The sequence below is a fragment of the Xenopus tropicalis genome, chromosome 6, assembly GCF_000004195.4.
Source record: "Xenopus tropicalis strain Nigerian chromosome 6, UCB_Xtro_10.0, whole genome shotgun sequence".
NCBI classification, from domain to species: domain Eukaryota; kingdom Metazoa; phylum Chordata; class Amphibia; order Anura; family Pipidae; genus Xenopus; species Xenopus tropicalis.
Window position 1 is genome coordinate 85,807,323 of NC_030682.2, and position 14,159 is coordinate 85,821,481.

A 14,159-nucleotide genomic window follows, 5' to 3' on the forward strand; every position below is an offset into this window, starting at 1 on the left:
ACACCGGTATGTAGAAAATTCATATCGGTTTCAAAAAAAAAAACGGTGATCGGTTTTTACCGGTATACCGCCCAGCACTAAGATAGATAGATATGAGACTATTCTTAGCTACTGTATAGAGGGTGCATGTTATATGCAGAGTTGACTGAGATAAAACAAGTGTCTATCTTTCCATAAGGGCTCCTTGTAAAAAAACCCTCTACAAATAATATTCAGAAATGGCTATTGGAGTTCAATACGTTCCTCAGCACTGTGCATTTTGCATTAACAACTATAAACATTCAGTGTTGGACTGGCCTACCAGGATACCAGGAAAACTCCAGTAGGCCCAAGTGTAAGTGGGCCCTCCTGCTCCTGACCATTTGGCCTGTTTCATGGTCATTCCCTATTTCTGTATGGGAAGAAAGAGGAGAAATAGATGGAAGAATAGATGCTAGCATGTAAATAAAAGAGACAAGGAGAAAAATAGTTTGGAAAGAGGGCCTAAAGTTTTCTGGTGGGCCCCTGGGTTCCCAGTCCGACACTGTAAACATTTACTGAAAAGCACCAGTATCTTTCTTAAATTTAGTATCTTCTAGATGTACATATTTTGTATAGATGCCTTTTATATTTATATAAACTGATCATATTTCTCAAGTGGCTCTTCTGAGTGTAAACAAACCCAAGTTAACTTCACTGAAGTAAAGTTTGGTTTTCTTTTTGCGAACTAAACTAAAACTGTATATTCTGAATATTCTTTAAAGAGACTTGAATGTATAGTTTGTTTCTGAGAGTCTATATAATTTAAACATTGGAAAGTGTCTTCCTGACTCTAGATGCAGCCCCTAGAGACGTCATGATCAGTAACCCAAAACCCTGAACAACTGAGGGAGCAAGGGAACCAGATTGTTGAAGGAGGACTGAGGGAGGTTAGTAGAATCAGTCAGGCAGGCCAGGTCAAACCCAGAACAGTAGCGCAGTACACAATCAGAATCCAGAAGCAAAGGTAAAGGTCAGTCCAGCCAGAGTTCAGTCAAAGTCACTATACAAGCAAGGGTCAGAACCAGACAGACAGGACAAAATACGCACCCAGGAACTATGGTATATAGACATATAATGGGCATGAAACTAAGAGGTAGGGAAACTAAGGATATTAGTGAAGTGAAGCAGGAACCTAGCAGTCCACCCAAATAGGTGAGAGGAAAGGAAACTGCACTGCAAGCAGTGGGTTCCTGGTTCAAATCCAGACAGAATGTTACAAGAGACCTTGCAAAGGTCTGCACAGACCCACAACCTACTGAACATTAACCCACTTGGAGCTGCTACCTGACCAGTCCTGCAACAGCTTCATCTACCTCATAAAATAGTTATTTTCACAAACAGAAGTTATATTATCCAAACTTCATTGGTTGGAAAGCCAATTACACTATCTAAGTAAGCCAAGTGATTAATCAAGTGATTGGGACCAATGTAAGTACCACTGGGCTAGAAACTGATCTGAATCATGTATAATCTCTATAAAGCACTGTGTAAATGTGCTGGCACGTAATATCATACCAGGAAGTAAATAAAAACAAGGACCTTTTTGACATAAGATATACCACTACTCCAGAATGCAATGTATTGCAAGCATTTAGTAAAAGGGGTAACCTTGTCAAAAAAATTACATAGTTATTTTGTTGGGGTACTAAAGATCAACATACACCTGTGACAATTCAAAGGTTACATAATAGCTTCTAATAAGACAATTGTTGAGGTTCATACAACAACCCTGAAGATGGTATATTGCTAAAATGCCATCCTTTATTATCTGTTTCAAGCTACTAACATGGTGGCATTTCTGTTATTGAATGGGTGGCTATCTCATGGGCATTCAGTGGCCTTGAGTGATGCAGTCACATGATGCAAATGCTGTTTTAATGCCAGAACTGATGCAATTCCCACTCTGAAAACCTGTGCTAGCAGTGACACAGTCCACACTCTGCAAATGTGAACACAAAATAGTGTTAGTTTTGACACATCGCATGCAATTGTTCCAACCTCACTGTGGTTGTTATGAACAAGGCTTTAGATCTCTGTCAAACAATATGAAAGTGTTGTCCGTGCCATAAGGAATTTTTTTTAAAGTATTAACTTTAGGAGATTTTTTATAAAAGTCACAAATTCCTGGGATTTGATGAATCCTACTTGCTTCAAAATGTGCATTTTTAAATTACTGATACAGTATAATGTACATTTAATATATTCCACATGTTCCTCAAATACAGTTTGTCTGTGAAATACCAAAAAAGCTACGTAGAGCAATAAATCACATGTAACAATTAAACTTATGTCAGATGGAGACAAAGAGTAATGGGAACATGTGAAAATATACTGTTTATGTTATTGTTTAGCATGTGCACATTTGTATTACATCTGTAAAGGTTAAACCAGCAGAGCAGTCATGGTTCCCAGTAAAACAGAGGTGACTAACACATGCCCTTTGTGGCCAAGCAATGCTTTCTATTACAGTGTGATTTTCAGCAAGAGTTAAATGCAGAAAGATCTGACTAATAGGCATAAAATCAAAGAGTAGGCGAGTAGTTGCTTAGTTCTTTTGGTCTTTACACTGTTTGGTGACATTTTTTTCTCATAAACAAGCCTTCCAGGTCATTCTCTTGCTTTCACTGTTTGCTTCGCAAATAAAATGAGATCCTACACTATACATTATACTATGCTTAGACTGAAGTTTAAGCAGATGCAAAAAAGAATAATGTTATGGGGAAATTGATCAGAATATATCCTGCTTGCAAAACTAGAGCAATACTTTTGTAAACAAAAGAGATTTATTATACTTGGAAAAAATCTTAATTGCCTTCTGACTCTTTTATTTATACCTGGAGTTAATTTTTGCCAAAATGTGCTTCCTGGTGTGACAGGTTAACAATAACCAGATACAAGTCTTATTTTTTTTAGAGCAAATAAGCAAATTAAGTCTTTCTGTTGTATTCCTATGGAATCAAGGGAAGTGAAACTTTACACTTCTATTGTCCAGTGGATATAAGTACATTGTGCTACATAACATAATAATGGACATAAATAATGGAACATAAATAATGGACTTAGTGCTTATAAACCCTCAAGTGCTTATAAACCCTCAAGTTCTAACTTGTTTCATTTTCTAGACAATATGACTATTTCAGTTTGCTTACAAATTAAGGACCTTATCAGCAAATTTATACAAATTGTATTGCAATTTATTGCAATTCTATTCTAATCATATAATGCATTATTTTCTATGGTGACAATTATTAAGCTATGGGTCAGAACCTAAAATGGGTCTCCATGCAGTCTGGATGAGTCTCCCTTGTGATCCCCTTTATTACAGTGATTTTTTTTCCTACAACAGACAACAGCAATTATAAGAGAAGGAAAAGTATAATCAATGGTAAGTGATTACAATCAAGGTATAATAAAAGGTAAGTAATTAGAATCACTGGGGAGGGGGGTGGTGCCTAACATTTTTGCACCCCCAGTGATTTAACCTTTCCTTCTCCTTTAAAATAAACTTTATAACTAATTTTATTCTAATTCAGTCTCCCTGAATGAATCTGGGTCCCCTGAGAAAATAGTTAGAACTATGGCAAACGGAATGTTTTGACTGAACCCCCCAAATGCCATAGCCCTAAAAAACATTTTTCTATGGGTTTACACATTAACTTTGCAGTTAGACTGTGGTCAACATTGTTTAATTTCTATTTATTCCCTTATACATATCCTTCTAACCAATAAAAAAAGAATACAGATATTTTGTCATAGTGATTTCTTATCAAATTGTAAGTTCAACCTGAAACCTTGCTAAGTATCAGGAGATCACAAGCTTACAGAACAAAGCATACCAGGGATTTAATTTAACCTTCCCCTTACCGCAATGCATACTTGGATTTGTACACATGATTTCAGTCTAGCATCATATTGTGGCATCTGTTCCATGGATAATGCGAATGAACATTTCTAAGAAGCACAAAGCTCTTACAGCAAAACAAAGTGTTCTCTATAGATGCAGTATGAAAATGAATTTAAAATGAATTATTGTAATGACAGGGGTGCTATATTATTTACCTTTAACTTATGTTTATTTTGTTTCCTTACTGATATAAATAAATGCAGCATGAAAATATCTTGCCCCATGAGGGCACAGTTAGGTCATCCCAGCCCACCTGCCAACAATCCAATTTTTTAAGGAAATCAACCCCATAAGGAATATACACAGCATACAGGAAAGTGATGGAGGGCTACAGAAAATCATTGCAGGATTAGAGTACATGGGAATGCTGTGGAACATCAGTACTATGAGTAAAATGCTCAAACTACTTAAAATGGGAATGCTGGATGGTAAGAGAAGAATATTTGTATTTTTAGCGAATGGTATGGAAATAGAACCATCATGAAATCTCCAGTATCTTATAAACAATGGGAAAACATCAAGAGAAGCAAATACTTACACCCCAAGAATGCGGAGGATCCAGTGAACAATTTCAATACAAGTTTAAAAAAAGTACTTTTCAAAATTTGGGGGGCCCTAAAAAAAATTTGTTGTGGGGTTAACCAACATTTAGCTAACATCAACTAACACAAGATTTAAGACATGAACCAAAGAACATGTCACAGGTCTAGATAAAGACTAAATCATACTATACATAATACATCAATGAAAATTTCAATTTGTATAGACACAACCTATAATATTTATACGTATACGTGGTGCTTTATTCATATCAGTTGTATCATATCATTCACTTCATTTAGTATGTAAAAATGAACCTTCGACTTCCATGACCAGTATAAAAGCACCTAACTTATTCACTCCTCAGAGGCTCATAATTTTGAAATATTGAAATAATAAAACAGGTGGGTAAACTGGCCAAAGAGTTGTGGAAATGTAAAAATTATATTTCCTGACAGAGCCATGCCAGTTTAGCGGTGGACCATTTGCAAGTGCCAGAGTCAAGAATTCGCTGTTTAACTTCTTTACAAATGTGTCAGGGTCAAAAATTCAAGGTAAACCATCTCCAAATGTATTTTTAATACTGTATAAAAAATGCAGAAGGTATACAGTATTTCCAACCACAGAAACTGTCAAGTATATTTATCCTCTCTTTTACCTATGTGTATCATATATTTGTTTGTAGGTTTTAATATGAGCATTAGCTTAGTTAAAACCTAAACCTTGTCTGTTACAAGGAATAAAACAATCTCAAAATCTCTATTCCAACAACTGAATTAATGCACTTTTTCACAGCTCCATGACAAGTACAAAGAAACAAAGTAATTTGAACATATCTAAAGAGATGTAGAACACATTTCCACTACCAGAAACATTTACCTCAGAAGTTTACCCCAGGGCTTCACACTTATTGTGAATGATCATTAGAATTAAAATCAAGCCAGGAAGACCAAATTTTATCAAAGTAAACGGGACACCACAGGGTTAGCCTAATGAGTTGAGGATTTTTAAAATTATATTTATCAATAGTGCTATACTTGGAGTTTGTCCCCCATCCACTTTATCACCACCAAATTCTCGACTTAAAATAATACTGTCCTGAAAACTTTATTATAAGAGGGGATGTCATCCACCTCTCCAAAAAGGCATATTTGGAGAAAGGTATCACATTTGGGACTAGCACCTCAAGCATTATACTGCCATGGATACTATAACATTTCATTACATGTGAAAAAGTTTGAATGGTCATGTTTGTGGAACATCTACTGGAAGATCTATCAATAACTTGGCCAGGCAAGCATTGTTCCCAAAAATAAAGCATATGAACAAAACAAAATCTTATTAAAATATAGCTTTAGAGTAATGAAATAAAACTATAATACTTCATTAAACTGGACAAAAACATCCCTAGGAATGTACACACAGTAGGGTACAAAGTAATGCTCGGTGGAAGGAAGAATGTACTTTCTGTACTATTTGTTTTAAAAACATATTATTTTCCCAATATTATTACATCTCAGGTTATTTGGCTACAACTCTTTTATCCTGCTGAGAAAAATGGTCACATTTCAGGACCTTCAGAGGAATGCACAATAAAAAACAAAGATGTGAGTTATTAAAATAAGGCACAAGGGCGTTCACACAGTAGAGCTGTAACTCCCTGTTAGGTTCATATCCTCCTAGTGATGAGTTCGGCAAGTGTTCATCTCCCACAAGAAATAACCTCGGCAAATGCCTGTTATGACAATAATGAACCAATTCATAAAGTAATATGTTATTTAGATTTCATTTTTACAATGCTGGTTATATTTAGCAAGTCTTCAATGTAAAAAAAAATCTTTTTATGCTTTATTCTGTGTTATCAGTGCTTTGTGTTGCTGATGCCAAGATAAAAAGTCTATAGAAGACATAGTTTGTCTGCTCTTTTTATTGCATTCTGTTACTGTGGTTCCCAGCCTTTTCCTGTACTGTACCACCTTCCGAATAGAGAGTTGTAATATCCTCAGTATATACTTTCTACTTTTTTGCACACCCTTTGAAGCCCCATTGTCCAGGATTTCCTGACAATCATTTTTATAAGCCTTCATAAGTCTCTGTATTTAACAGGAATGATTTGCAATCCTTGGGGCAATGTCACACTTGGCAGATATGCCAGCAGAGAAAAGGGCAATCCACTCCAGTCTGCCCTGTCTTGTAGATGCATGAGAACAGAGTATCAGCACACACAGGGTGTTGAAATGCAAAATTATCTATGCCAAAGGAGAAAATGCCAAGTGTGAGTCTAAACTTATATGTGGATTCAGCATGTGAATAGCCATTACCCCTTTTAAATTATAAATACCCAACATCTCCAGTCATTTAAAAGCTGGGTGGTTATTTTTAGAAGTTGTAGTTCACAACTGGAGAGCCATGGGACTGACACCCATTCTCTACATATATACATATATATTGCAGTGTAAGAATCAAGAATGTAGACTGTTCCTAGTTTTAACTGATTGGATCAGTTAATCATTTGTAGTGAATAACAGTAGAACTCGCCATTTATTGGCCCATTAACAGCGGCATCTTCCACATCTATTTATCATTTTGGCTCCTGATCAATTCAATTCTCCTCCAACCAATGTAGGTCCAGAATACAAAAGCAAGCAAATAAAAATGAAATATAGAGCTGACAGACATGCCACAGGCAATTCTGCACAATTGCAGCCATCTATCTTTAACTCTAAGCAGCCCAAAGGGGGTGGCTCCATTCTACAATTCACTAGGAATATATTGCAGGCACTCTCATCTCTTGCCAGATTAGCTAATGAAGGCGCACATTTGACGGTTTTACCTGAAGGGGAAAAATATAAACAAGACATTGACCAGTTGCACCTGTCTCTGAAAGATGCCAGGAAAATAGCTAATCTGCTAACTTATTGTATGTTTTCAACTTGACATGTATACTAACATGGCCCATCTGCATTTCTTGATGCACACTAACACTAACTATAGTTGAGTGTGTTTAAATTCACTTAACATTTTAAATCATACAAAAAAAAATAAAACTACAAAATAAAACCAACACATACAACATACAACACATACAAATGGAGTCACCAAATAACACTATTATATAACAGAATGTGTGTGAAAACACAAAAAGTAAATTACAATTCTACTTATAACAACAATATAAAAGAAGAAAAACAAGTTGGATTTCAATGACTCTATGGTTTAGTAGAGTAACATTAAGAAATGATGTGGATAAGCTCTGTGAATATACTACTGATACCCAAAATGGCTTACTGAAAATAAACATTTGCATTATTCTTAGTGGTCCTGCTTTTTTGTAGGACAGACCAAATTGGGGACCTGAAAAGGAATGGCTCTTATTTGGTGAAGTATTTGGTAAGTTGGTGAAGATTGGGTGGATCACAACAGTGTCAAGGCATAACTGGCCATATTCAGGGCAGAACAAAGACGTGATCTGTTTCGTCCCAAGGAATAATTAATGTGTTGTGAGTTATTAATAAATCAGGTTTTTATGACATTGAAGTTCATCCTACAGTAAATTTCTGAGGACAGTAAACCATACTATTTGCCTCTTTAGGTTCCCAACTCGAGATCATCACTCATTAAATATCACTTATGAAAAACCTGTTTAGGTGGACTGCAACTTCGGTTTGAATGGCTGTGAGCAGGACCAGTTGGGCCTCAGCAGTGATACTAGAAGTAAGAATTCAATAACTGAATTGATGGTGTAAAAAACAGATGTCATTCATTGTTGCATTCTGCATCACCTACCAGTTACTGGTGCAGAAAAAATGGCACCATGGCAATCTAAGCATGTGCAAATAAATATGGTAAGAACTCTCTTTTGCTAGTAATTGGAAACTTGAGTAAACTGAATAATAAAGGGAATGTCAAAAATACTTCATTATGCGATTAATCAGTGCAAAATATTTCATAAATGTTGCATTCAATTTAAACAAACCAATAAAAAAAGTTGAAAAAAAAGAAAGTTTTACAGATGTAGCGTCTCTATGCAGATACCCACCAACAGGTGGCAGCCTACTCAGCAGGAATGCAGACTGATGATTTTGTGATATTTGTGGCAATATATTCCATTTTTCATTTTGCGCCAAGGTTTTCTATGGTTCTTGTTAATACTTTCATAAAATAGCACAAAGGATATTAAACTGTAACACAAATAGAATTATATCATGAAAGCAATGTGGGAAAAGTAACTTGTTCTTTTTCTATCCAGTCTATATGCAGACAATATTGTACCAGCTGTAAAATAGTTGGTCATATTTTCCGTGTCACTGACATATGAATACATTGAACCTACACTGTAGAGAGACAATTTATGGTTGAAAGTTGTTCCACCACCAGTTTTCCTTTACAGGCAATTAATACATATTATATAGGGAATAATGTACCCCCTGTTGTAAAATATAAGAATATTATAAGTGATCGAGGAGTTCAATTAGACCAGGTGATTTCTAATATGCCTATATTATTGTCACTATACAAAGAGTGACAGCCAAGATAGCCGATCGTTGCACAAGGGATAACCTACAACATTTTGGAGTCTAAATCTAAGATAGTCATTGACAGACTAAAACCTGAATTGTTTAAAGCTTCAACTAATAACAGTACTTTTTAATATTAGCCACAAATAAATCTGTGTAAATTACTTAAGTAAAATTATAGCGGTCAACTGAGGTGATACCTTTAAGAACTAACTGAAAAGAGGATGTTAAAACATATCATGACACTGAATTTTTTTCAGGCATAGCTATCAAAACTAGATAAACTTAGGGAATTCAAAAGAAGGGTTACAGTAAAATAAATTATACAGTACTTTAAGTCACTGAGTAGATAGGTCTCAAATGGATATTTACATTTTTATCAACTTGTTTATTCAAAATGGGGGGAGATAGAAAATGGGGGGAGATGACTACATTTTAGTTAAGATTTCATGGTTATCTCAAAGAAATTTCACATTTCTTTCCTTTCCCAAGATGAATAAAAACTATGCTTGCTCCCAGAATACAAAATGTAATAATCTTATACAGAATCTAGATAAGCTGTCCGAATCCTTATCTATAGATCAGTTCAAAACATATTTTAAAAAGTTTTCAAGGTCTGTTCATTTGGAATCAGCCAAGAAAAATAATCCAGCAGATGATCTAATTTGTTACCTATCATCCCTTTAAACCAGATTATCTAAATTTAGCTTTGCATAGGGAAGATCAGTTGTCAACAGAGGTGTAGCACCTATGGACTGAGAAAGGCCCAAGCTCTTTAGATGTAAAAAATAAACAATCCATCATCCATTTGTATATCCACATCATATAATACTAATTGTTCAACACATTTTTTTTTCCGGCACTAGAAACACAAGAGGATAAGGTGACATGCCTAAAATTCCGAGCAGCTAAACAGGTTTTAAACAAGGACTTTCTGTTCTTATGCTCACCTAAATATTGTTCTTATAGGTAAGCTTGCAATGAAACAATGTTTCTCCAGTCATGGTAAAGAGAAAATAATGACCAACCTTTAAAGAGGTGGGTAAACTTCAAACAAGTAAAATAAATGTCAAGGGAGTAAATGTGGATGAGATTTTGCACCAATTTGATGGATACAATTAAGTAGTTATATCAGATATGGATGTATTATGTCAGAGATTTTTTCAAATCACCCCTCATTTTTTACTCTTTTCTCAACAGCTGAATTGACTTAAGTACCTTTGATTTGCTCGGAGAGAAAAGAAACCAGACACTAACTATCATTCCCTCTTACAGGCTTAACAGTGATGTATCACTCCAGGCTAGCAGTCAGTTGCCAATTTACCTAGTGTTTGGTCCCAGGCTACATTAGAACAAAAACTGAGTAGAGGAAGCTCTGTCTTTGATATCATTTAGCAAGAGTGACACTTACAGGCTTGTACAGCTGAGCTAAACTTATTAAAGTCTAATTTGACTCTTCTGAGTTTCATAGAGGCTCCATGCCTCAAGTTCATTTTGGTTCACTCGGTGCAGTCATGTGACCTTACTTGCCGTTAAATATCACAGCATAGGTCACTTTCTAGCTTCTTCACCATTAACAGATACCCTTTAAATATGCTACGCTTCCCATATCAGTCATTTTAATTCCTCCGGTTTTTCCCAAAGTATTTCATTCAAACATTAAAAGACTGCACAGCATGGTGAATCTTAAACATTAGAAACACATTGGGATACATATATATATACATGAGTATATACTTTTTAGATATAATAGGTACAGTAAAAATCATACCCATCCTCCCTGTTCCTGGATCCAATTTTGCAAGTGACTGTTTAGGTACTCTGTCATCCAACCCACAATGGAATCCACCAGAGGAGACATTTCTCGATTAACACTTTCCACGCACATGACCCCACCAAACTCGAAAAAAGCAACAATCCTTCCCCAGTTGACCCCATCATGAAAGAGCTCCTCCACTACTGTTGCAAAGCGCACCCTAACTGTGGATGGGGTTAAATGGAGGAGCCCTGAGATCTGTCTAAAATCTTGCTGATAGAGGCGAGAGAACTCATCTCCAGCTCGACTTAAGGTCTGTAGCACTGCTGGAGGGACCGGCTGCATAGCTGCTTCATCATCATCATCATCACCATCTGCTTCTCGACTGGCATCTGGGTTAACATTAAGATTTCTTGGTACAACGTTCAATTCAGCTAAGGGTGAAGCAGCAGGTGCAGACCCCCTGGGAACAGCAGGTGTATTGCCCACGAAGGTGGCTGGAGCATTACTTGGGGTTTCCTCATCTGAGGAAGCAGCAGCAGATGCGAGTGAAGATTGAGGTGGTCCACGTGAATCTGCGGAAGCAGCAGGCATTTCTCCATCATCAGAATAATTACTAATAGCAGCAGAAGCTTGAGGGTGCTCAGCAGAGACCTGCTGCCGCCCCTCTTCCCATTCATACCCCTTTTGAGACAGTTTATAATGGATATATTTTACCACTATGTCCCGGTGATCATAGCCTCCTCTCCTAGGATGAGCCATATTTGTCCACGGACTAATGGCAGGGGATTGGTGAAAAGATTATATTCGGTTATAAACCAAAATACTTCGCCCAGAACTACTCAAACAGCTCCTTTAGCTCTTATAATGTATTTGCTGTAAGCGAAAGGTCCTGCGGCAGCTCTTTCATTCTTTTGCTGTAAATATTCCTCCCCCTCTTCCTCCTTGTGGAGCTCTGTAGCTTTATTGAAATTTCCCTCCTAAAGGTGCTTTCATTGTTAGCTGCGCTTTTTCAAGGGACATTCCCTACTTGATCCTGAAACAAAAACAAATCAGCTTTAAAGCTGTGTGTGGGGTTTCCGTGTGACAAGTTTAGTGATGTGCATGAATCTAGTCTGTGAGCTGATGCACAGACATAATATGTGCATTTACATATACTAATGCGACTAGATACTCACAGCATCATGAACCCACTGTACTCCAGAACCACTAAGCACACATATATATACACCCACTTGTGTGTGCATGTTTAAATATCTTATTATAAAATGCTGCATAGAAAATAATACATCTTTTTCCCCGTGTGTATATGTTGATGTGATGTATATATTGAAACAGACATATACACATAACTTCTGTATACACAAGCAGAGAATAAGTAAGCAAGATACTCACTTGCTCTGCTGTTGGGTTTCCCTGTTCATCTGAATCCATGAAACAAGTTCCAGATATGCTGGGGTTATATTGACTTAAATCCTCAGGGGGAATTAAATGCATCAATGAAACAGTCCAAACATCGCATAAGCATCCTTGTGTAGGAAATGCTTTAGAGGCCACCCAGGCAACCCAGAAGCGCCAGTGAAAGCAAAATGCAGTTTTTTTTCCACCTCCTCTGACTGGAGATCCTGCTACAGTGTTCTGCTCACTCCCATTTATTCAGCCTCTCACACCCCACACACATATGCTGCTGCTCAGAAACGGCAAAAAAAAGTACTAATCCCTCTCATTTAATCCAGCACAGGAATAAACTCTGGCCAGTAAAAGACATTCTTGTAGATTCTTAAACACAGGAGAATATAGCAGAGGTGGTGTTTGTGTGTGATTTAGTTTCTTTTTATTGTCCTTGTTGCCTTCTTCATCTTGCCTCCGTGTAGCACACAGCGTGGCTGGCTGGAGGCGGGACACTGCTTGTCCGCTGTGCTGGGTCCTCCTGTGCTAGGACAGCACTGAAACCCTTCTACTTCTGGGCGGACTGATTTCCTCCTTTTGGTTCGTCAGTGCGCATGCCATTTAGTGTAGAGGCGGAGCGCCCTCTGCAGGTGGCGTCTCCCTACTGTGCGCTCACATTCAAACAAATGTACCCAAGCACAATTGTATTAGTATTTTTGAGATTTCTTTTCATTAATAACATAATTTCACAGCAAGATAACTTTTTATTTGTATTTTCCTTAAGTGAAACAGTGTTTCATTACTCAAAAAAGGATAGGGTGCAATAGGGGGTTTCTACTGGTTTTTCCTGCTGCTAAAACTGTTATTAAGCATTTAGGTTTGAATATTAGTCAACAGTGATGCCTTTCATTTCAAAATGATTTCTAATCCCAAAACAAGGGGTGATATTAAAGGGGAGGCTTACCTCAGTTAACTTTTAGTATGTTATAGAATATCCTATTCCTAGCAACTTTGGAATTGGTCTTCCTTATTAATTTTTTATACTTTTTGATATATTCGCATTTCTCATCTACATCTTTCCAGCTTTCAAATAGGGGTCACTGATTCCCACAGCCAAAAAATACAATTGCTCTGTGAGACTACAATGTTCTTGTAAATGTTACTTTTTATTCCTTATGGTTCTATTCAGCCCCTTTCCTATCCATATTCCAGTCCCTGTTTTAAATAACTGCCTGGTTACTAAGGTAAACAGGAACCTGGCAACCAGATAGTTGCTGAAATTCCAAACCGGAGAGCTGCTGAACACAAAAAATAAAAAATGAAAACCAGCTGCAAACTGTCTCAGAATATCATTGTCTATGTCATATTTATAGTCAATTTAAAAGTTAACAAACCCTTTAACTCCCTAAAGATGTTGGATAGAATACATTTTTAGGTATGCTACTATCTAAAAACAAAAGATTTCTGTATTGGATCATGGCCCACCACAGTAAGCATATTCTGTTAAAAAGGTAAAAGAGTAACAGCAATAAAGAAATAACTTCTAATTTGTGATAGATTAGAAGGGGTTATTTTGCTCTGTGCTCATCATGTATATACAGTAGGACCACTTTAACTTGTAACTGGCAACTGCCACAACAAATATTATTAAAATAGTTAGGCTGATAGTAGTAAATGTTTTTTTTGTTACAAACATAACAGCATCATGGTGGCACAGTAGCTGCAAAGCATACATGAGCTGTTTTTTTTTATCCATATCAACAAGTGCTGTAACCCCTTTACTGCCAATCAGATGAAACTAAGGAAATGAGGAAATGATTTAAGGGATGTAATCTATGTGGGAGCTATTAATCATACACTTGTTGTCTCTCTTATTTTTTCCTGTAAAGGTTAAGCCCAACTCTACACTTTTGTTATTCTATACTTAGTTAACCAGCATGCTAATGCAGGTAGTTGCAAAGATTTTGCTGAATTGTAGATCTGCATTCACAACTGTTGACAGTGAAAAACATTCCATAGCCCAAGTTCAAAA

The 14,159-nt window shown here is 36.6% G+C and overlaps 1 protein-coding gene across 1 annotated transcript in view; it reads right to left on the bottom strand.

The window, feature by feature from the left end:
- The window catches only part of bcl2 (B-cell CLL/lymphoma 2), an 89,090-nt gene extending 76,384 nt beyond the window's left edge, over positions 1-12,706 (bottom strand). The window contains exons 1-2 of the mRNA XM_002934396.5: positions 12,134-12,706; positions 10,754-11,774 (exon numbers count right to left, since the gene is read on the bottom strand). Coding sequence (XP_002934442.1) covers positions 10,754-11,500 — 747 coding nt within the window. The 5' untranslated portion in view covers positions 11,501-11,774; positions 12,134-12,706. The remainder of the gene's footprint in view (positions 1-10,753; positions 11,775-12,133) is intronic.
- Between the last annotated feature and the right edge of the window lie 1,453 nt (positions 12,707-14,159).